General features: G+C 33.9%; 2 protein-coding genes across 4 annotated transcripts; one reads left to right on the top strand and one right to left on the bottom strand.

Annotated features, from left to right (window-relative positions):
• The first annotated feature begins 1,382 nt into the window (after nucleotides 1-1,382).
• On the top strand, nucleotides 1,383-5,823 carry LOC140805367 (uncharacterized). Its single transcript, XM_073161639.1, has 5 exons — nucleotides 1,383-1,986; nucleotides 2,063-3,112; nucleotides 3,665-4,059; nucleotides 4,153-4,645; nucleotides 4,841-5,823. Exons 1-5 carry the CDS (start codon nucleotides 1,383-1,385, stop codon nucleotides 5,821-5,823), a joined length of 3,525 nt encoding a protein of 1,174 aa, XP_073017740.1.
• Nucleotides 5,824-11,382: 5,559 nt separating this feature from the next.
• Nucleotides 11,383-15,191, bottom strand: LOC140805271 (uncharacterized). 3 transcript variants are annotated; one of them, XM_073161525.1, is made up of 6 exons: nucleotides 14,889-15,186; nucleotides 14,064-14,216; nucleotides 13,630-13,776; nucleotides 12,957-13,109; nucleotides 12,212-12,334; nucleotides 11,389-11,632 (listed from the first exon to the last, which is right to left on the bottom strand). In XM_073161525.1, the coding sequence occupies exons 1-6, from the start codon at nucleotides 15,015-15,017 to the stop codon at nucleotides 11,555-11,557; spliced, it is 783 nt and encodes a 260-aa protein (XP_073017626.1). In that variant the 5' UTR covers nucleotides 15,018-15,186; the 3' UTR covers nucleotides 11,389-11,554. The 3 variants fall into 3 exon arrangements, with proteins under 3 accessions (XP_073017627.1, XP_073017628.1, XP_073017626.1); XM_073161526.1 differs by lacking the exon at nucleotides 13,630-13,776 and having other exon boundaries at nucleotides 11,383-11,632; nucleotides 14,889-15,191; XM_073161527.1 differs by lacking the exon at nucleotides 12,957-13,109 and having other exon boundaries at nucleotides 11,384-11,632; nucleotides 14,889-15,190.
• Between the last annotated feature and the right edge of the window lie 9,288 nt (nucleotides 15,192-24,479).

The raw sequence follows: 24,479 nt of genomic DNA, 5'->3' as shown, positions 1-24,479 counted from the left end.
TAAGAATATTTTTCTATTTAAATTTATATTATGGTAGATAATTAATGTATTTGATTAGCAATGGTAAATTAGGAAAAAGCGCGAAATTTTGGCCGTAAGGTTTTTTATGTGAGAAATTAGTGAAATGTTTTTTTTTAACCGTAAGGTTTTTTATGTGAGAAATTAGTGAAATGTTTTTTTTTAAAAAAAAGTAGTGAAATGTGTTTTTTGGATATCGTCATTATTCTCATCATAATACATTCTTGCTAATTGTAGGGTCGGTGATATTAGTCTTCCAAATTAAGCGATCTTCTCACATGTCATTTATTAAACCAAGATATAAGATATCTTCCTTAACTGCATTATCCAAGTTTTCAATAGTTTACTCCTTCTTCTACTCTTTTCATCAACATGGCAATCTAAGATATGTCGGATTGAGATCGTGTTTGGTCTCCTCTTCACATGACCAAATCATGTTAGACGTATCCACCTAATCTCATTTCTAATTCTATAGCGGCCCAACACTCCGAACCATAAAACATAGATGATCGAATAATAATCTAATAATATTTTCCTTTCAATCTCGCAGACATCATTCTATCGCATAAGACTCCTGATGTCATACTTCATTTTATCAATCCTTCTTTAATCATATCGTTTATATAATCTCTAATGTCCCTAGTATTTTGGATAATAGATCTTAAATAGCGAAAAGTTTCACACCCTGAGACTTCTCGACGTTCAATCTCAATTCGACTACTCATTCATCTAGATTCAGAACCAAAGTTACAAGCTAAATATTTATTTTTGCGTGACTAATTCTATAACATTTATTCTCAAGAACTTCACGTCATCTGTATAATTTTTTATTTACACCTTCTTCAATTTAGTCTATCAGGACAATATCATCTATAAACAATATACACCAAGGTACTTCATCCTGAATATGTCCAGTCAGCTCATCCATAACCAAAGCAAAAAGGTAAGGGCTTAAAATCGTTCCTTGATGAATAAGTACTGCCACAAAAAATTCACATGACATCTTTCCAACAGACCTAACAATAGTTATGGTACCTTCATACATATTTTTAATGATCTCCATGTAGCATTGAGACATATGCTTCATTCTAAATACCCATCGGGTTAGTTCTCTAAGCACTCTATAATAGGTTTTATATTGAAACACCCCACTTAAATAAACATTTTTAAATTTAAAAATGTTTCTTTAAGTGGGGTGTTTCAATTGGTATCAGAGCAAAGTTCTTTGGACCATATATCTAGGACAATCTGGTATGTTTTCGATCCTGCATCTATTGATTTTAACATTGACAGTTGATTCTATTTCATTGCCATTGACGTATTCTTTCATCCTATCCATGTTAATGTGAGCATATGTATAGGAAATGCCTCCCAAGCGTAAGAATGTTGAAGGGGATGATAGTACCCCTCCCACAGACAAGACTACTCGTGTAGTAGATGAATTCACTAAGTTATTACAAGAGCAAGCTAAGGTTCATGGTGAACAGATTCAAAAGTTATTGACTATGCAAACGACGATCCAAGGTCAAGTTCAAGAAAGAGTTCAAGGCACGACAAATAGTTCTGAAAATGGTGCTTATGATCGTTTCAGGCAGATGAACCCTCCTGAATTTATTGGTGGTCCTGATCCATTAGTAGCACTAGAATGGGTCAAAGCTTTGGAAGCTATCTTCGACTATTTGAAATTCACTGATCAAGAGAAGGTTGGTTGTGCTGTGTTTATGTTGGTCAAGGCTGCTCGTATTTGGTGGGAAGCCACCAAAGTGACTATTAATGTAAAAGAACTGAAGTGGAACGAGTTTAAAGATTTATTTCATGCCAAATATTTTTCAAGGGAAATTAAGGCCAAGAAGGTGAAAGAATTTCTTGAGTTAAGACAGGCTTCTTTGTCTGTTGCTGAGTACATATTGAAATTTGAAGAAGGTTGTGTATTTGTTCCGTTTATTGCCGAGAATGACAAGGATAAAGGTGAACACTTTCTTCGTGGGTTGAAGCCCGAAATTATAAGGGATGTGCATATGTCCAAGGTGGTGGACATATCAAGAAATTGTGGAAAGAGCCTTACTTGCTGAACATGATGAGCAAGAGATAGAGAAGGAAAGGCAGTTGAGGAGACAAGTTTTTCAAGCTAAAGGTCAGGGTTCAAGTGTAAATGTTCGAGGAGGTTATAAAGGCAAAGGCAAGATGGAGCAGCGTAGTAGGCTTCCTTTGCCTCCTACAGATAGTGAACGACCATTGTGTCTCAAGTGTGGAAAGCCACACAAAGGAGAATGTTTAATCGGAAGTGGTCGTTGCTATAGATGTAAGGAAATGGGACACACAGTATATAATTGTCCTCTTTCGTTTGGAAAAGGAAAAGTTCAGGGAAGAATCTTTACGATCACAAAAGAGGGCGCAAATCCTGATGCTTCAGTCATATCAGGTAATATTTTCATTTTGGGCAAAGAAGCACTTACCTTAATTGATACTGGTGCAACACATTCTTTTATATCTGAGGAGTTTATGCATACTATATCTGTTAAACCTACTGTGGTGCCTGTTGAATTTAATATTGTGTTGCCTTCTGGAGAAGAAATTTGGACAAATAGTATGTTTAAGGCTTGTCCTGTGTTCATGGGATCCAGATTGTTGTATGCAGATTTAATTGTAATTACAATGGTTGCATTTGATGTGATATTGGGTATGGATTGGTTGTCTGCTTATCGTGCTGTGATTAACTGTGTTAGCAAGACAGTAAAATTTTTAGCAGATGATTATGAGAAGGATTTATTTGTTGGTGTTACCTCTTCATTAAGTATCCCTATTATTTCTTGTCTTCAAGCCACTAAATTGTTGCACAAGGGCTGTGTTGGTTACTTAGCTTCAGTTTTGGATACAAGAAAGGAAAGTAGAATACAATTACAGGACATTGACGTGGTTCAGGATTATCCTGATGTATTTGAGGAGGATGTACCTGGATTACCACCTGATCGAGAAGTAGAGTTTGTTATTGATTTAATTCCAGGTACAGCCCCAATTTCTAAGGCTCCATACAGATTGGCTCCTACTGAAATGAAAGAATTAAAGAATCAATTGCAGGAGCTATTAGATAAAGGTTTCATCCGTCCTAGTTTCTCACCTTGGGGAGCTCCAGTGTTATTCGTGAAAAAGAAGGATGGATCATTGCGATTATGTATTGACTATCGGGAACTGAACACGGTAACTATTAAGAATAAATATCATTTGCCAAGGATAGATGATCTTTTTGATCAATTGCAAGGAGCAACAGTGTTCTCGAAGATTGATCTCCGGTCTGGATATCATCAATTAAAGGTGAGAAATGAGGATATACCAAAGACTGCTTTTAGAACGAGGTATGGACATTATGAATTTTTGGTGATGTCTTTTGGATTAACCAATGCTCCTTTAGTGTTTATGGATTTAATGAACCGTGTCTTTACGCTGTATTTGGATACATTTGTCATTGTTTTTATCGATGACATTTTGATTTATTCTAAGACACGAGAACTTCATAGAGATCATTTGAGGATTGTGTTGAAATTGTTGAGGGAAAAACAATTATATGCAAAGTTCAAGAAATGTGAATTTTGGTTAGAACAAGTGGCGTTTTTGGGTCATATTGTTTCTAAAGAAAGAATCTCTGTAGATCCTTCCAAGATTGAGTCTATTAAGCAATGGTCCATTCCAAGGACAGTTTCAGAGGTGAGAAGTTTTCTGGGTTTAGCAGGATATTATCGAAGATTTATAGAGAACTTCTCAAAGATAGCATTGCCATTGACGAGTTTAACTCGTAAGTCAGTCAAGTTTGAGTGGACTATAGCATGTCAACAAGCATTTCAAGAGTTGAAAGATAAGTTGACTTCTGCCCCTGTGTTAGTACTTCCTTGTGGTACTGAAGATTTTGTTGTCTATTCAGATGCTTCAAAATTGGGGTTAGGTGCTGTACTGATGCAGCATAGGAAAGTGATAGCTTATGCTTCTCGTCAGTTGAAGGACTACGAGAAAAATTATCATACTCATGATTTGGAGTTAGCAGCTGTGGTGTTTGCGTTAAAGATTTGGCGACACTATCTTTATGGCGAAAAATGTGAAATTTTTACGGATCACAAAAGTTTGAGTTATTTGTTTTCACAGAAAGAATTGAATATGCGGCAACGGAGATGGTTAGAACTTGTCAAGGATTATGATTGCACTATTAGCTGTCATCCTGGTAAAGCTAATGTAGTTGCAGATGCTTTGAGTCGCAAGTCAAGTTCAGAATTGAATGCTATGATTTCTAAACCTTTGTTCCTTGATTTGCAAAGGAATGAGATAAATTTGGTATCTTCAGGGACAGTGGCTCGATTATCTACATTAGTTCTCCGCTCAACTTTGTTTGATCGAATTTTGAAAGAACAACAGTCCGATGTTCAGTTATTGAAGTTAAAAAGGAGTAATGAATTAACAGGAGTTTCTGAATTTGGATTGAATCGTGATGGTTTGATGACCTTTCGAGGTAAAATATGTGTTCCTATAGGTGATAACATTCGAAGAGATGTACTCATAGAAGCTCATACGGCGCCATACTCTGTACATCCTGGTGGTACTAAGATGTACCAAGATCTTCGACGTCTTTATTGGTGGTCAGGTATGAAGAAAGATATTACAGTATTTGTTTCTGAATGTCTAACCTGTCATCAGGTTAAGATTGAACACCAAAGACCGGCGGGATTATTGCAATCTTTGCCTATACCGCAATGGAAATGGGAACACATCACAATGGATTTTGTGGTTGGATTGCCAAGGACTCAGAAAGGTTTCAATTCTATTTGGGTGATTGTAGATCGATTGACCAAGTCATCGCATTTTCTTCCTGTCAAGACAACATATTCTATGAATCAATATGCCGAGGTATATATTCAAGAAATTGTGAGATTTCATGGTATACCGGTATCTATAGTGTCAGATCGTGATCCAAGATTTACACCAGAGTTTTGGAAAAGTTTACATCGAACTTTGGGCACGAAGTTAGCCTTTAGCACCGCCTACCATCCTCAAAGCGATGGACAATCAGAAAGAGTAATTCAAATTCTTGAGGATATGTTAAGAGCTTGCACAATTGATTTCCCTGGGAGTTGGGATTCCAAGTTGCCATTGGTTGAATTCACGTATAATAATAGTTATCAGTCTTCCATTGGCTTAGCACCTTATGAAGCCTTATATGGAAGAAAGTGTAGATCTCCTTTGTATTGGAAAGAGGTAGGTGAAAGAAAGATGTTGGGCCCTGAGTTGATTCAACAAACAACAGAAGTTGTGGCGTTAATTCAAGAAAGAATGAAGACAGCTCAGTCTAGACAGAAAAGTTATGCCGATGTGAGAAGACGGCCTTTGGCATTTGAGGTTGGTGATCATGTTTTTATCAAGATAGCTCCTCTAAAAGGAGTTATGAAATTTGGCAAGAAAGGTAAGTTAAGTCCTCGATACATTGGACCATTTGAAATTCTAGATAAGATTGGAGATCGAGCCTATCGTCTTGCATTGCCACCGGACTTGGACCGAATTCATAATGTATTTCATGTATCTATGCTTCGTAAGTATCTTGCGAATCCATTTCATGTTCTTTGGTACGAGTCATTGGAGCTTTTGCCTAACCTAAGTTATGATGAAATGCCGGTTCAAATTCTTGATCGTAAAGTTAATGTGTTAAGGAACAAAGAAATTGGCATTGTCAAAGTTCTATGGAAAAATCAAGTGATTGAAGAGGCCACGTGGGAACCGGAAGAGGAGATGAAGCAACGTTATCCTAATCTATTCGACAGTAGGTAATTTCGGGGACGAAATTTTTTTTTAAGGAGGGGAGATTGTAATATCCCAAGTTTTTATTGTGCTATGATCATTGATTTCATGTGTTATGGTTAAGGGATATTCATATATTGATATGATCAAGTTTTGGGAGATGTTTTATGCTTGATTATAGAAGGAGTTTGGTTGTTATAATTCATAAGAATTTAGTGGATTAAGAAAAGGTTGGATATTAAGTCAAGAAAGGATGTTTTTAGGAGTTCGTGTCGGAGGAGTAGCGCTCGGGTGCAGCAGCGCCGCACCTGCGCTGCCATTGGCAGCGCAGGGGCGCTGCCTGGCCGAGGGCAGGCCGCACCTGCGCTGCCAGTGCGGCAGCAGGCCGCACCCGCGCTGCTATATGCAGTGCGGGTGCACTGCCTGTGCGGCAGCAGCACCGCACCCACGCTGCTATGTGAAACGCGGGTGCGCTGCCTGCGCGGGGCAGCGCTGCCCAGTCGAGCGCGGGTGCGCTGCCCTGCATTATTTGACGAAAGTGTTATTTCAAATCACGATTTTAAGCTTGGGGATTGATTTTTATGCTTGGTTTTGAGATTTATCTTCATTCCTTCATTTCTCCTTCTCTCTCATACGCTTCCTTCTCATCTTCTTCCCCAAAATTCTCTTCCAAATCTTCAACCAAGTTCAAGGATTTTTGAGGAAATCTTAGCATCTCCTAGTCTAGGTGCAAGCTACAAGGTAAGATCTTAGTTATTCTTTGGTTTTGCAAGGAATTGTTGGGTTGAAGGTTTGAGTTGACTTTTTGGATCTATGTATATATGGTGTTAATTCATAGATTTTATGGTGTTTATTGTTGTAGGGATTCTTTTGAGGTCATCTTTGCCACCAAGTGTTGATTGGGTCGTAAGTAGAGGCTATTCCTTGTGCTCACATGATATATATTTATCCAAGCCATTTTTATTGATGTCTAGCTTCTTTAATGGACATGTTATTGCCATATTTGTTGATATATATTCATTGATCCAAGAATTTTATTGATTTCATTGATAAAGAAGCTAGCAAGCTATTGTGCCTATCAAGTGTTTGTTCAATTGTCCAAATGAATTTCATATGCTACAATTCAAGGAATGATAGTAATTCATGCATGTCATTGGCCAATCACATGAAGAGTATCTCTCACAGTCTGGTATATATTTTCATATATCACAGAGATACTATCCATAGGTTATCTCTCACAGTCCGATATATATTTATATATATTAACAGAGATAACATTCACAGGTCACAGATTACAAGTTACAGACTATCATTTCCTCTCATGGTTATCTCTCACAGTCCGATATATATTTATATATATTAACAGAGATAACATTCATAGATTACAAATCATTGAGCTATTGTTTCATTTCCTTTAATTCATGTTATGATATACCATCTATATCGATTTTATCATTATTGTTCATCGAAGATGGTATTATTCAATGTTTATTGCCATTGCAATGTTTCAAGCCAAGCCATATAAATATGTATTTGTTATGTAAAGTTCTCTACTTACTGAGTTTTATCTCATTTCAGTTAATGTCATGTGATGTAGGTAATAAAAAGATTTGAAGCAGATTGTCAAAGGGGAAGAAGTCATATAGCTACTGTATTAGAAAAGTTTTATTTGAATATGTTAATGATTTTATTGGGGTGTGATGAACATTTAAAGTTTTAAAAATAGCATGTATTTTATTATATGTAATAATGGTATTTGAATTAGATGTTTGAGATTATGTATTGTATGTATTGTAAGATAATGTTTGCAATGTATATAAAGTATATTTTATTTTAAAGATAAATGCTTCCGCTGATGTCGAGTTATTTTTAAATTTAAAAATGTTTATTTAAGTGGGGTGTTTCATATATAAATCGATAAATATCATATGCAGACTCTTATGTTGTTCTTTATATTTCTTTATCATTTATCTAATCAAAAAAATAGCTTCCATTATAGACCTACCTGGCATAAAACCAAATTGATTTTCTGAAACAGTAGTTATACTTCAAGTGTCTCGCTCCCGTAGCTTCATTGTATGGCTCATAAACTTTTCTATAGTTTGAGCAGTTTTGTACTATATCCTTTATCCTTATAAATTGATACTACAATGTTATGTCTCTAAGATTCTGAAATTTTCACAGTATCTAAAATCCTATTAAAGAGCCTAGTCAACCATTGAATCCCAAATTAATTCCCCAAGACATTTTCATATCTCAATTTGTATCCCATACGGTCTAACTGTCTTCCCTGGTTTCATAATCTTCAATGCCTCTGTTATTTTTTTAGCACTAGCTCTACGATAGAACATTAAATGTCTTACTTTCTACATCTCATATCTACCCATGTTTAACTTTTTTGTGCTAGTTTCATCGAGTAAGTTCTTAAAGTAATCCCTCCACATATCTAGGATAGTTTTATCTTGCATTAAACTCTACCATTTCATGCTTGATACACCTAACATGGTGACCGAAGATTTTGGTTAGAAATAAATCTAGCAAGCAGACAAGGTCAAGTTATAATAAATGGATTATGAGTCCAAGTATCGACATCACTAAGACTAATATTTAATTACTAAAATTTTTATCACTTAACTTAAGTTAGAAAAAATAAATAAAAAGATGGTATATAAATTATTAATCTAAACTATTAAATAAAACAATTGCAATAAAAGACGAAGGATTCAAAGATTAATGAGAAATTCATATTCAAATAAAGAACTAATACACACAACGGTATCATAATCTATTATATTGACACGTGTTAAAATTCAATTAATTATTTAATTCTTGGCGATCACGGTGAAATTCTTAATTTATTTATTAAACGATTCCTGGATTTAAAATAAACATATTTAAATCTAACAGTTTAATTATTTCTAATTGAATTTAATTATATCTAAATACATTAAATCTTTGTAAAATTTCAGTTTTTACCTAAAACCGCACACTGAAACTGAATATTATTTCTAATCAGTTTAACAGTGTGTTGATGACATCTTTGTTGTTATATTTAACTAATCCTCTTTTGATATGTAATTAATCAACAAACATGTAAATAAGTGATTATGCTATTAACAAGAAATATTAAATCAGCATCAATCGATAATTAAAATAAAAAAAATAAGATATTGAAAATAAAATCAAATATCAAACAAAGTATTGTTTTGCCCTATTGTTATCTTAAATTAAAGAAATTTATTCCATAAAATTAAAACAAAACAAAGACACTATATTTGAATTCATAAGAATGAAATCTAGGAAGAAATAAGAAAATTTTAGCTTAGTTGACGCGATTCTTCTTTTGAAATTGTCTTCCTCCTCTCTCTCAAACTCTAATTGCTTATTTCTTCCTCCAAGTTCATCTCTTCCTCTCTACTGCTATCTGTATAAAGTCTTTGTCTCTCTCCTCTCTCGTGTCTACTAGTGTACGTCATTTATGATGTCACCTCTCCATCAAGCTTTTATCTTCCTTAATGGGCCAATATTTAAAAAACCAAAACTCTCCACGCAAAGTCCAAGAAATTTGCCACAAAATCTCTCTTGATAAACTGTAGATTCCCGTGTGATTGAGTCCAAAATTTTCAAAATTCGTCCATCCTTATCCTTGCAAAGAAATAGAATAATTTTTTTTATTCTTTTATTTCTTTATTTTTAATATTTTATTTCCCTTGAAATTCTTGTAAAATCACATTCTCTCCAAAATTAGGTTTTTTCTCTTTTGTTCAGAAATACAAATGTTATAAAACTAATTCAAATAAGCACAAGATACGGGATAATGACTTCAGATAAGCACAAAATAAGAGATAACAATATCATACAAGCATGAATCTAATAAAATAAAACCTTAAAGTATCTATAAGATTCAGGTTTATCACATAGCTCAATTATTTAGTGTTTCAATCCTGGTTTTTGTTATCTTAAAAATATCTTTATCTCCTTTTGTACCTAGGCTATTGTACAAATAATTATAAGCTATTTTCTTAGCATCTTCTGCTGCTCTACTACTGAGTCTTTTGACTTGTTTATACAATTAATACTATTCTTGATTCTAGCTTCTAGCTATACTTGAACCTTATTTTCTTTCCCTGATGGCTTGTTGTGCATGCACCTCATTGTTCCACCACCATCTCTCCTTGTCGTGTCGTCTCTTCCCTTTATCCTATTCAAGTACTTCCCTTGCCCCCCGGCTCCTTATATGATTAGCCATGAGTTCAAATAACTTCGAGATATCGGTTTCATCCTCACATCTTAAATCCTCACATTCTTCGAGGATTAACTGACTATCTAAAATCGTATTCATAAGAGTTTGGTATGTATCTCCTTCATAGTCCGCCATTTGATTATCGACCTAATCTGACATTTGTTTACTGTGCTTCTACCTTTAAGCAAAATATCTAAGATTAATATTCTATGTTGGGCCGTAAAGCATTCTCTTGGTATGACCTTACAATTTTTACTACTACCTAGGTCTCGTCTCTTTACAAGAAAGTGATCAATTTGACTTATATTATGATCATCCCTAGAAGTTACTAAATGACTCTCCTTCTTCCTATAGAAAATGTTGATTATCCCTAGATCACTAGCGAAGGCAAATTTTACAACAGAAACCCCGTATGATTTTGAATCCCAATGCCTTGACCTCCATGAACCCTCTCATACCCAACTCTATTCTTACCTACATGGCCATTTAAATCTCTACATAAGATCTTTTCCTTAGGAGGATTCTACTAACTACATCTCCTAGATAGATCCAAAATTCCTTGTTAGCTTCATCATCTAATCCTACTTGTGGTGCATACGCACTAATGATATAAACGATCTCTGGTTCTAAGGCTAAAGTGATACTCCAAATTCAATATCCAAATCTCCGAACCACTACAACTGCATCTCTATAGGCTTTATCCACCACTATTTTCACTTCATTTTTAGTTTGATCTATTCCTGAATAGAAAAGTTTGAAACCTTCTCATAATTCTTTAATCTTGCTTCCCTTCCACTTTGCTCTTGAAGACAAGCTATGTTTACCTTCATTCTTCGCATGCATCCACTAACTCCATTTACTTCTCTGCCAATGTTCATATGTTGTAAGAGACTAATATAATCTTCCTAATCCTAATATGAACTAGCTTTTTTAGTTGCCCTGTCCAACAAGATGTGAAAACCCTTCATATTTATCACTGCAACTAAGCGCAGCCACAACGTGCCTATGAGATTTCGTATAGTAGTTGGTTTTAGTAGTTTTTCATACTACTATGAAAATGAACATTGTAATAATTTTGTAAAGTAAATCAATTAGACATGAAATTTTAATATTAAACTCATACCTCGTTTCTCAATTTTACAGAATTAATTTTTTCATTCATGTTGCTTTTAAAGTAACTTACTTTCTGTAAGATAAAACAACCCATCAAAAGTATTATGAATTTTAAAATTGTTAAATATAAAATGTATTTTTAAATCACAAGAAGCATTATAATTAGAATATTATAGCTGCTATTAATTATAAATCATTTTTTTTAATTAAATTTGAGTTAAAGAGATATTTCTAACGAGTTTCGAACCCGATATTTACAAATTTGAAAATTTATAGGAGAGAATATAGGAGAACATGGCTTCAATAGTAAGTGGAAAATTTCCCGTTACACATATGTACTCAAGTTTACTTATGCAAGTATTGAATCTCTATATGCCAGTGCTTCTTACAAGCTTGAGGTCATCATCAATCCCTAAAGTTTGGTGGAACCTTATCTGCTGCAAAATACTCCTTTCTAACGTCATCCGCGGAGCAAAATTTCACCTACAAATCATAATCACAAGCGAACAAATATGACAGTATGGCAAGTGAGGAAATGAAAATGAATGTCTGATATATGCATAACTGTGCCGTTGCTGTAAGAGAAACTATATCTACTAACAACTGTTACTCCCTAATGATCTTCTCCCCATCAATTTCTCCAACTGGTACATCTTAGCAATCAAACATGTAATATTAACTCTAATTCTGGTTATAGGATCGAGCATGTCTATTATAACAATAACTAACAGTGATTAACAATGATGTAGGTTAGATCTATTGGAATGTGTGGCAGTCGAACACTCAACTACAGAAGCAGCTGCACAGGTCAATGCAGACTTGTTGCTTCTCAGCAATATTGATGGAGAAAATTCATCAGAAACACCAAGATGAAAACTTATCAGACCCGGTACTAGATAAATTAATCCAGTAAAAGCAATTTAACCCACAACACGGAATCTAGGGAACTAAACAAGGATGAGATGGCATGTGGTTTGAGATGTTTAGCACATGAACCTTGAATAAGATGGTAAAAAAATGTTTCAAGAACATAAAAGCTGAAGTATCATAAGAGATGCTCACCAAAGATGCATAAGATTTTAACAAAGGCTTAATCAGCTGCCAAACTGGTTTAAATATAAACGGAGCATCCACAAAAAGAACTTGACCTAATCGCCTCGGATAATAGCAGTAGAATGCGTCAAACTGCACGTGGACAGGTATTTGTAAGATATTTCATCCCTGGTGTTCCACTTCCACAAGAATTAATAACCTTTACCAAGAATGGGAAAAAGTAAAGAAACAAGCCAGGAAAGAGTCAAAATACTTGGTACACAACTCCACACCAAATATATATCGGTGGCAATGACCAAAACAAAATATATGAAGAAGAATGAAGCTGAAAGAGCTAGGATGTCGTCAACAAATACACGGTCAACAAAGTTGAATAATTTATATTAATGCAGTTCGCTAATCAGCAGTTGGAAGATGTGAGACCACTCTGAAAGTTGTATAGTTCCTGAAAAAGGAACAGGTTTTACAAACTTGACATGGGAAACACCATTTCTTTTCCATTTTATCTTTCGTCGCAGATAGGTACCATGAGGCAAACTATTTACCCAGATAGTGAGAACATTTAGAAATTGGTTCAGACCCATCAAACAAAATATTGTTTTTGGCCACAACGCATTTGAAGCAAATTGATAACCCAGCAGTGAAAACCCTGCTTCAAGACACAGTAACAGCAAACTGGAAAATTATTCAGACCTAAACCACAAAATAAGGCGCCGTAGAAAGATTGCAAAACACTATGTATATAGGCATTTACCACAAATGCTATGAAATTAATATCAACATTTTGTGTCCTGAATTCTCGAAGATCAATAATGCCAAGTATTTCCTGCTTTCCGTCTGGAAATTTGCTTAGTGCCTTCTCAATCATATATACACAGAGCTGTTGATCTTCGATCACGTCCTGCTTCTGTGTCAATGTATATGATGAATAACAAATTAACTAAGCATGAAAACTACATATTCTCATCTGATAAAGACATTTTTTTAAAGGACTTGTGTGGCAAAACATTTAATTTATTTCACATCTATGTTAATGTGTAATGACATATAAACCTATTGGTCCATGGCAACTTGAGTAGTCCATTCAATTTCAGTATGGGTTTAAAGTTTGTGTTGACTGATAAACAAGGCGGTATAAGTTAAATTCACTTAAAGTGTGTGCCAGAGTTTTCACATAAAATATTTTACTAATAAGTCAAATATAATACAAATAATGAGGTTTACCTACCTGTACTAAAAACGCATTTAAAAGAGTGAATCCAATACTCAGTTATGCGGCCAAAAGGAGGTTTTCTATCAGAAAAAAGGCTTCAACTTCTTAGAAACAATTTATATGGCTCCTTCTACTTTTTCGAATAAGAAACAGTCACAGAAACAATGGGTTGAGAGTAAAAATAAGTATTGGGCAGTTCATGCAATAGATTTACCCCTGGAAAATGTTTGGAGACATCTACTATTAGCACTGGTCTGTCATAAACGTCAAGATAATCATGCACGTAAGCTTTTCCAGATTCCACTACTCTCTTCAACGATTCTTCCGACAATTTAGATACACCAAATTCATGCCGCCATTTCTGTTTATGAAATTTCACATTGTACATGAATCAACAAAGAATAATCTCTATAATGAAAAAGTAAGGGGGTCTCACAGAACTTTATGCGCGGGGATTTTTTTATTTATTTTCTTATTTTAGCAACAAAATAAAATATCTTCGTGAGCAACGGGAAAATTTTGGCGTCCAGGTTTGAGATAGAAAAGAAACAGAGGAAATGGGAACAAGCTTCCAGGGTTTGACATCCATCAAGCAAGGAGATGGGACTTGAATGTATCAGGATAACAGAGACTATGAATAAGAATTACAATGGCTTTGGTCAATTTGGAGACAGCGTCTTCCACAGAAAACCGTCGGTCCTTCAGAAACCAAAGAATCATCTCTTCATCATCTCTTCCATTTTTGCCCACTGGAAGACTACTATATTCTTTCTCAAGCTTTACTTTGACTGCTGCCACCAACTGCAGCATGCAAGAGTTGATTAGGGACACAAACTGCCAAACTCCTGAATAATGAAAAGGATAGATAGATGCGACCGAGTAACCTCAAACACATAATAGTGAGGAAGGAGTTAAATGCTCCCTTAAGCTGCGTATGGTTGGGTGGTTTTGAATTTGATGCAGGAGTTCGAATCAAACCATTCGAAAATCTATCCTTTAAAATGTTTACAAAAATACACATGAACAAAAGGTGGAAAAATAGAATACCGAACTAACTTCTTTGAATTTGAAATTCAGTCATTTCAATCCACCTACCCAAATGTAACTTTAGGTTGTTTTCGAATTGAAGAATTCGGCATGGAATCCTTAGCTTGTAAGTCATCATTTTAAGAATAATAATTCAGAATTTCAAAGCAAAATAAAAATAATAAATTTATTAGCCTAACTATGGATTTTAATCCCATCCATTTCGTTGGAAACCTATGTGGAAACCAAGAATTATTAAACCCTCATTTAAACTGTGCCTGGAACAAACTCTCCAATTTCACCTCTAAATTTGAACCAGAATTTAACAGCAAACAAATTAGAAAACCACAACGAGAGAAAATTCAGAGGAAAAAACAGCATTATCTTTAGTGGAACATTCTCAGAACACACACACTAAAAACACCCGAAAAATCGCAACGAAATTACCCTGCGAGCATTCTCCGGATTCACAGAACAATTTCGAACACAAAGCATGAAATGCTGAGTTGGTTTCTTCGAACGGATAGAGATTAGCTTCAAATGGAGTGGATGGGGGAGCCTCAGGCAGTGCGACATTTCATCAAACAGATTGTAATCTGCTCTTACTTAGCTCAAGGTTTCCCAAGGAACGCGGACAGCGGATCAAACCCGAGTCCAATCACCCAAGCATTTCAAATTTCGAATCCAATTTCTTTTTAGCATATTTACAAAAACTCTTATATTAATCACAGATTATGTTTGACGAATTTGTTATCCAATCCAATCCATAAAAATGCATAAAGTTTTATACTAAAATTATTATTTTTCACTTTAAATATAAATAGGATCAATCTTTATTACGATTCGTGATATCGTGTCACAAATTCATCAGTATTAATTAAAAGGAGTGTATTCAATCTATATTTTAAAGAATTTTAAAATCTAGAGGTATTCAATTTAAACTTTTATATACTCTATATATGTTTAGTGGTATTTAACATGAATTTTGATATAATTTTAAAAATTCATGTGGTATTCAAACTAGATTTTTTAAAACTCTTCATAAGTCAAGAGGTATCCAAAAAATCAATAGATTTTCAAAGATTCTTAATTTATTATTTATGTACAAACCTTGAAGACTTATGTACAATTACAGAAAATCTAAAATATTCTTCCACCTACACCAAATATTTTGATGGACTTTCTTTTTTGAAAAATATGCTATCTTTCTTCTATCTCAAGCCGTCTCTAGGGTTCTTCACTCTTTCAAAAAAATGTCTTCTATTCAAAGGTATGATTGGTCATTCTTACCAAAATTTATGTGTAAATAGATGAATTGTTGTTTTTTCTTGAATCATTATGATTATTGTATTTCATAAAAAAATTTTCATCTCATAAAAACGATGAATGATCCGATATATGTGTAAAAAGGATTCTGCTAATAGTTTGGAGGTCCTTATTCACCACATATTATATAGAGAATAAAAATAAAAATATTACTTATTATTTGTAAAAAAATAATCTTTTGAAATTAATAGTTTGATTAGAATCATTCATATGTACACAGTAAAATTGATTGTTCTTATATTGAAGTTCAATTTTTGACTTATTTAATCAATTATTTTATACTTTTAAATATTCATGATTTTTTAATAGGCATTTCATCTAAATTTTTTATTATTATTCACCACATATTATACAATGTTTCTTTGTTTGTTTTAACGAGTGTGGGAAGATAACGTCATTTTTCAGCTGTTAGGAGTAGAAGAGTTAGGAGCATAGTAATTTTTCCTTCTCGACTGTGAACCCTTTTATTTTCTTGCAAGTATTCTTTTTGTTTCAATATATATACTATGAAGGTATGATGCATTTTTACGTGTAGGCTGATGCATTTTTAATGTTCTAACATGTTTTAACCTGGATCAGCTGTAACAGAAAGAATAAGAGGGAGTACAAGATTCTACCCTTTCTTTAAAGTAAGTAATGAAATTATTATATTATTATTTTTGTTGTTTTTATTGTTGTAATTATTGTTATTTCTATTCATGTTGTTGGTGTAGGATTGCATTGGAGTTATTGATGGAGCTCATATTCCAGCGACAGAGTCTGGTCATGACAATAACAGTTACCGTAATCGCCACGGAGTAATTTCTCAAAATGTTTTGGCAGCTTGTAACTTTGATTTAGAATTCATTTACGTACTCAACGGATGGGAGGGTTCTGCTCATGATTCACACGTGTTGACTGCTGTTTTATCAAGAAATAATGAACTTAAAGTGCCACAAGGCATATATTTTTTTCCTATATATTACATAACTATTTATATTTTTTGTAATTTTCAAAGATAATGTATATTATTCATTAGTTAATTAACTGTACAAATATGATTTGATAGGTAAATATTTTTTAGTGGATGGTGGATATCCAAATAGACGTCAATTCTTGACTCTTTTTCAAGATATACGTTATCATCTTCAAGAATTCACAGGTCAAAGTCGTCACCCTGAATATGCTAAAGAGTTGTTCAATCTTCGTCATGCTCCTTTGAGGAATGTTATAGAGAGGACATTTGGTATAATTAAATCACGGTTCAAAATATTCAAGATGGCTCCTCCATTTCCATATACACCCAAACAGAGCTTGTATTAGCTTGTGCTGGATTACACAGTTTTCTTCGGAAGGAGTGTCGATGTGATGAATTTCAAATTGAACAAGGTAATGAAATTCAATTGTATTCATCGGCACAAGTTTATGAAGATGACAACTTTGATCAGTTATTTGATATTCAAGAACAACAGCGAGCAAAAGCTAATGCATGGAGGGATAACATAACCAATGAAATGTGGAGCGATGTTGATCAAATTGTCAATAATGATTAGATTTTTTTATATAAAAGTCTACTTATTGTTTTGATTGTTCATTTAATAAAATTTTATTATGGACGTATAAAAATATTGTTCATTAGTATGTTGAATTGACATAACGAATTGAAATTTTGATTTCAATAAATTAGATAGTTCATTTGTCGTTTTTCACAAATTAAATTTATTTAACCATTAAGTAAGTAAAATTCATTTACATTTTCATAAATAAGAAAAAAATTAAAATTGAAGAGGTTATACATGTCCAATAATTATTTAAAAGAAATTAATAAAAAAAATAAATCACAATTATAAATTACAAAATTCATATAATTTTATGGAAAAGTCTACAAAAATCTTGAAAAAAAGTCTATAAGAGTCAATGAAATATGTTTTACAATTCTATGAGATTCTATAAAAATCAATCAAAATCCATCGACTCCACAAAAGTCTACCTTCTAAAAAAAATCATTAAAAGTTTTTAAAAGTGTAGAATGAATACACACCCCTAAATAAACCCAAATTATATATATATAATTTCAATTAAAGTATAATGTCAATGAATTCCATGGAGTTATTAAAAGTCCATGGAAAATTTGAATACCTGTAGACTTTTATAGAGTTTATAAAAGTCAATGTTGAATACCACTTGACTGTTTAAAACTCCATGAAAGTCTATTTTGAATATCACAAGACTTCTATAGAGTATGCAAAAGTTTTGATTGAATACCTCTAGATTTTTAAAATCTACAAAAGTCATTAAAAGTCAATAAATTTCTCACGTTGAATGCACCCCCCTGAGTTAGAAGTTTTAAAAATCCATTCAAATATTTGGGGTGAACCAAATACAAATTTTTACAATTTGTAGTTGTACCTTAGGCTTTAATGTTTGTATGTCAATGAATTCCATGTAATTATTAAAAGTCCATGGAAAATTTGAATACCTATAGAATTTTATAGAGTTTATAAAAGTCAATGTTGAATACCACTTGACTTTTTAAAACTCCATAAAAGTCTATTTTGAATACCACAAGACTTCTATAGAATATGCAAAAGTCTTGATTGAATACCTCTAGATTTTTAAAATCTACAAAAATCATTAAAAGTCAATAAATTTCCCAAGTTGAATACACCCATATAATCCATGGAATAAAATTTAATTATGAAAAATAAAACAATAGAGAATAGTATACTACTTATTTTCCCCCCTTTTTTTTTGAGTGGGAAGAAGAGATTGTGTATTTATTTTCCGACGGTTTCTTTGTTTCTTGATTTGGGCTGTAAAGTGCCCTTGCTTTTCATGTTGGGCCAAACCAGACCACGTGGACCTTTGGATCTTCAAATTTTACTTCATTCTTGTTGCAAATTTGTTCTTGTTTTTAGAATTGGTTAAATAATAATTAAGTAAAAATAATTTTTTCTTAAACCGAAAATGATCCCTGGTCACATAATAACTTCTCACATAATTCATTAAAGTCGCCCATGGGTAAAATTACTACGACACATATTATTAATCTTAATTAATTTAAACTTCGAAATCTTTTAATTTTTAAAATTTATTAACTCAAGCTAATATTAAATTAATCTAAAATTAATATATAAAAAAAATTGGACAACCCGTGCTTTATGTTGCTCTGCCACTACATGGAGCTTCAATGAACTATAAGTTACATTCTTATATTCTAAATATATATGGTACCTTTTATAAAATAAAACTTTGTTACGAATGACTTTAACATTTGGTATAAAGTAAGGTTTCTTAACTTGAAGCATGCGACATTACTTTAAAGAGTAGGTCTCATGTGAGACCGTCTCACGGATCTTGATCTATGAGACGGGTCAACCCTACCCATATTTACAATAAAAAGTAATACTCTTAGGATAAAAAATTATACTTTTTTCATGGATGACCCAAATAAGAGATCCGTCTCACAACTACGATCCGTGAGACCGTCTCACACAAGTTTTTGCCTACTTCAAAAGAATAAAATCCCAACATTTACTTTTTAAAAATAGAGTGAGGCTCATGTGAGACCGTCTCACGGATCTTAATCTGTGAGACGGGTCAACCCTACCCATATTCACAATAAAAAGTAATACTCTTAGCATAAAAAATAATATTTTTTCATGGATGACCCAAATAAGAGATCCGTCTCACAAATACGACCTGTGAGACCATCTCACACAATTTTTTGCCAAAACTAATAACAAAAAACAATACAAACGAAATTGGTGTTTTAAATTGTTTAAATAATTACTCATTCAAAGAAGCTCAAATATTCAAACTCAAATCAATGCGTAATTATGTGGGATTAATTGTGGAATTGAAAATGGTCACTCTCATTCATGCGAGCCAACCAACCAACCTTACAACAAGTAATTAATGTTTTTGCACTGAAAATATATAAATAAAAATGGCTACTCTATTGTTGGGAAACGAGAGTGACATGTAATTGGCCAATATTCCTCAACAGTTCCTAATTCCTTTGCTGAAGAGAATGTGAGTGCCCCTTTTCATAAAATATAAGAGAAGAGATACCCAAAATTAATTATAAACAAACAAATAAATAAATAAATAAATAAATAAATTGATGATAATGAAAATTAAATATCAAGAATGAGGAGGGCCTCTACCTACAACCGCAGACAACATTGCTCTACAACTGCATAAAATCTCCCCTCTTTTAATGCAATTTTTACCCTTTTTCTAATTAATTTGGTAATAATATTTTTACATTATATATATATATATATATATATATATATATATATAAATATATATATATATGATTTACCCTCGTAATACTAATATGATTTATAAATATTTTCAAGTATTTTCTCTTTTTGTGAATGTAGTGTTTGTAATGTTAAAATTTCATCAGAATATGATAAGAGTATCATGAAATGCATCTATGCATGTTAGACATAAATTTTATTGTGGCGATGATAACTAAAACAGTAGATCAGCAGACCAGAACAACAGAATAGCTTATCAGTAGCTGCTGCTCTAGTAAAACTAAACCAGTAGAAAATGGATAACAATACAAACCAGTAGAGAACGTTTTCTAACGTTGATATCTTAATTGTTACCGTTAAAGAGTTCCTAGTACTAGTATTAATTGCAGCATTAAATACTATATGGAGTCATTTAATGCATATTACCCAATTAAGTATAAAACAAGACTGATTGTTTTATAGCTTTTCTGCAGGAACCTGTTTCGGTAATAAAGCTGATTGTATCAGTTATATGAAGACTTCTCTGATTGTGAACGTTAAACTCAGTCGATTATATATACTTGGATCAAATCCTTGTTCGACACGACACTTCGCATAATATCATTTTCAAGGAACAAAGCTACTCTCTTATCAAACGACTATCAGTTTTCCTTGAGCACTTTAAAAAGTTCGACACAAAGAAAAGTAGCACACGCTTCATAGCTTATATCTGATCTTTTGTAGATCATCTTGTGCTACTAATTCTTACACTCTCCACGATCTTTACTGCACTAATATTTCATCAGAAGAGTCTGTAATCTGAAAAGAGTCTTTTCAGAACTTTGTGTTTCGCATTTTTGTGAGTTGAGAAACTAAGAGTTTCAGTAGGCTGAGGTGTAAGTCCTTCTGAAGTGGGTGTGTACAAGTGTTGTACTGTAATATCCAAAGTCTTTTAGTTATACCTTCTGGAAACAGAAGAAGGGGAGACGTAGAAGAGTTTATCTTCGAACTTCCATAAACAACTGCTGTCTACTGCTTTATTGTTGTTCCAACTACTTCATCAGATTGTTTTCGCACGTTCTACTGTAATCAGGTGAAAGTATTCGCACAAGATCAACTACTATCTTTAACAGGATTTTAGTACCTCATCAGAACGAAAAACGAGTAGAGTTTATTCACCCCCCCTCTAAACTCAACTTCGATCCTCAACAATTGGTATCAGAGCAGGTTATTCTTGTTTGTGAAAAACTACAACAAATGGCACACTTCAGCAAGATCCCTATGTTCTCTAAGGAAGATTTTGACGACTGGAAGATAAGAATGCAAGCTCATCTTGCAGCACAAGATGATGACATGTGGTATGTCATCACAGATGGTCCACTGAAAATCTTGAAGCCTAACACAGCTGTTGCTGTTACTGACGGTGCACCACAGATGGTCGAAAAGTCAAGAAGTGAATGGACCAGTGAAGATAAGAAAAAGGCCAATCTTGATAATGTGGCGAAGGATATACTGTATAAAACTCTTGACAAGAACACTTTAAGCAAGATAAAAATGTGTTCTACTGCAAAGGATATTTGGGAAAAGCTCATCCAAATATGTGAAGGAAATGAGCAAACGAAAGAAAATAAACTGTCTGTAGCAATGCAGAAGTTTGAAAATCTGAAAATGAGAGCTGGTGAAACTCTAAATGAGTTTGATGAAAGATTCAGTAGCTTGGTCAATGAGCTAGCTGCTCTGGGTAAAGAGCATAGCAACAGAGAAATAGCCCTCAAGGTGATGAGAGCCTTACCCAGAGAATGAGATGTTAAAACAATGGCTATGAGAGTATCCAAAGACTTGAACAAATTGGAACTGCACGACTTATTTGCAGATCTAAAGGCCTACGAGTTCGAATTGGAAGTGAGAAGTGGAGAAGAGCCTTCAAACTTGCCCACCAAGGCTCTTGCTGCTACTGCTACTTCTTTTACTGCTATTGCCTCTACCTCTTCTACTGCTGCTGCAGTTGTACCTCTGGCATTACCTGCTGTGATCACTGACAATACAATGGAGAAGACTGCTGAACAAATCAGTAGTGATGCTATGTCCTTATTTGTAAAGAAATTCTCCAGGTTCATGAAGAAGAACCATCGAACCTATCAAGGTCCCAATCGCAACTTCAAGAAAGATTCACCATCTGGTGATATGGGATGCTTCAACTGTGGAAAGATAGGTCACTTCATTGCTGATTGTCCTAAACCAAAGAAGGATGATCAAAAGAGAAAGAATTACAAGAGAAATGAAAAAAAGTCCAGAAGAGATCGAAAAGCGATGATTGCCGAAGAAAGTAAATCTAAGTGGGCGGACTCTAGTTCTGAGTCATCTGACTCAGAAAGTCATTGCAGTGACAGTGATGCAGAAGAAGTCAAATGTCTAATGGCAGACAATGACTCAACCTCAACATCTGGAGAGGTATTTGATTTTGACTCTAGTGAATTTACACGAAATGACTTGATTGATGCACTGCATGAAATGGTAAAAGAGTATTCCAGACTTTCTCAATCATTTGAAGAAGTTAAGATTGAAAATCAGAACTTAAAGAATCAGAACAGTAAGTTAACTTGCTTGCAAGTAGACAGCTGCAATGATTTATAAGTTAAGATGAGTAAATTAATAACTGAGAATGAAAGAGCCAAAGCAGATTACCAGAAAGTGCTTTCTGAAAACCAGAAGTTGTCGCTACTGGTAAATGCTTGGAACAAGTCTTCTGTTTCATTGGAAAAGATGCAAGAATTACAAAAACAGTCAGGAGATAGGAGTGGTCTCGGTTTTTGTAATAATGAAGGCACTTCTGAAACGAATACTAAGCCAACACTGGATATGTGCAAAGGGAAATACATTCACTTTGTGAATCCAGTGTGGTACAGGAACCAGAAGTACCTACTGCTTCAGTTGAAAGGAATGTAAATCTGACGAACAGAAGAATGCACTATGGTCTGGGTTACGTTAAACCTAAGGAAAAAGTTGACCAGAGTTCTAGATTCAGAAAAGAATTCAACTCTGGAAGACAACATCCTATGAAGGTTAAAAACTACAAGTACTACAACTCTAAACATGTTCAGAAGAGATACAGACTAGAAAACAGAAACAGAAGGGAAGAACAACATTTTGGTATGCATACTGTTAGAAATAACAGACCTTCTGTTGCACACACATCTTTGGATACCCGAAGTACAAAGTCACCAAGAATTGTACAAATGTGGGTTCCCAAAGGACTAAGGCTTGGACCCAAATAGATTTGGGTACCAGTTACTAAAATTTGTGTTTGCAGGAACAGTAGAAGGAAGCAGAAATCAGTAACTCTACATGGTATCTGGACAGTGGTTGTTCCAGACACATGACTGGACAAAGAAACCTACTTTCCGAGATAGTGAGCTGTACTGGACCAAAGATAACTTTTGGAGACAACTCAAAAGGTAAAACCATGGGTAAGGGTAAGATTATCCATGGTAATATAACTATTAATGATGTGTTATTAGTTGACAATCTTTGTTACAATCTTATCATCATTAGCCAACTATGTGATAATGGGTATTCTGTGGCTTTTCAAAAGCATTCATGTATAGTTAGAGATTCTGCTGGAACTACTGTGTTAACAGGAAAAAGAGAAGGCAATACTTACAGAGTCTATTGGAACTCAAATCATGTCAATACTCCTACGTGCTTAGTTGCTTCTCTTAGCAATAAACACTGGCTATGGCACAAGAAACTGAATCATCTGAATTTCAAGTCAATCAATTATCTCAAGAAGCAGAATATAGTTGATGGATTACCTGACATTAATTTCGTTAAAAATCATGTTTGTTCTGCTTGTCAGCTTGGGAAACAGATAAGATCCAGCTTCAAGACCAAAGATAGCAAATCAACTTCAAGATGTCTGGAACTACTGCATATGGATTTATTTGGTCCTATCCCCATCATGAGCTTAGGGGGAATGAAATATACTCTTGTTATTATTGATGATTTTTCTAGATTCACTTGGGTAATCTTTTTCGCAGGAAAAGATCAAACCAGTAGTCTCTTGATCAAGCTTCTGAAAAGGATTCAAAATGAAAAATCTTCTACCATCATTAAAATCAGAAGTGATCGGGGCACTGAATTCACTAACAAGTACCTTGAGTTATATTTGAATGAGCAGGGGATTCATCATGAATATTCAGCTACCAGAACTCCTCAACAAAATGGAGTAGCTGAGAGGAGAAATAGAACTCTAAAAGAAGCAGCTAGAACAATGCTAGCAGATGCAGACATTTCTCAGCGCTTCTGGGCTGAAGCTATCAATACTGCTTGTTACACGCAAAACAGATCTATGGTCAACAAAAGACACAACCAGACTCCGTATGAAATATGGAAAGGGAAGAAGCCCAATGTATCTTATTTTCATGTGTTTGGTTGCAAATGTTTTGTACTAAATAATGGCAAAAATCATTTGACGACATTTGAC

Source organism: Primulina eburnea, chromosome 11 (assembly GCF_022965805.1).
Source record: "Primulina eburnea isolate SZY01 chromosome 11, ASM2296580v1, whole genome shotgun sequence".
Classification (NCBI taxonomy): Eukaryota; Viridiplantae; Streptophyta; class Magnoliopsida; order Lamiales; family Gesneriaceae; genus Primulina; species Primulina eburnea.
Note: the sequence above shows the minus strand (reverse complement) of the source record. Positions and strands in the feature narration are given on the sequence as shown.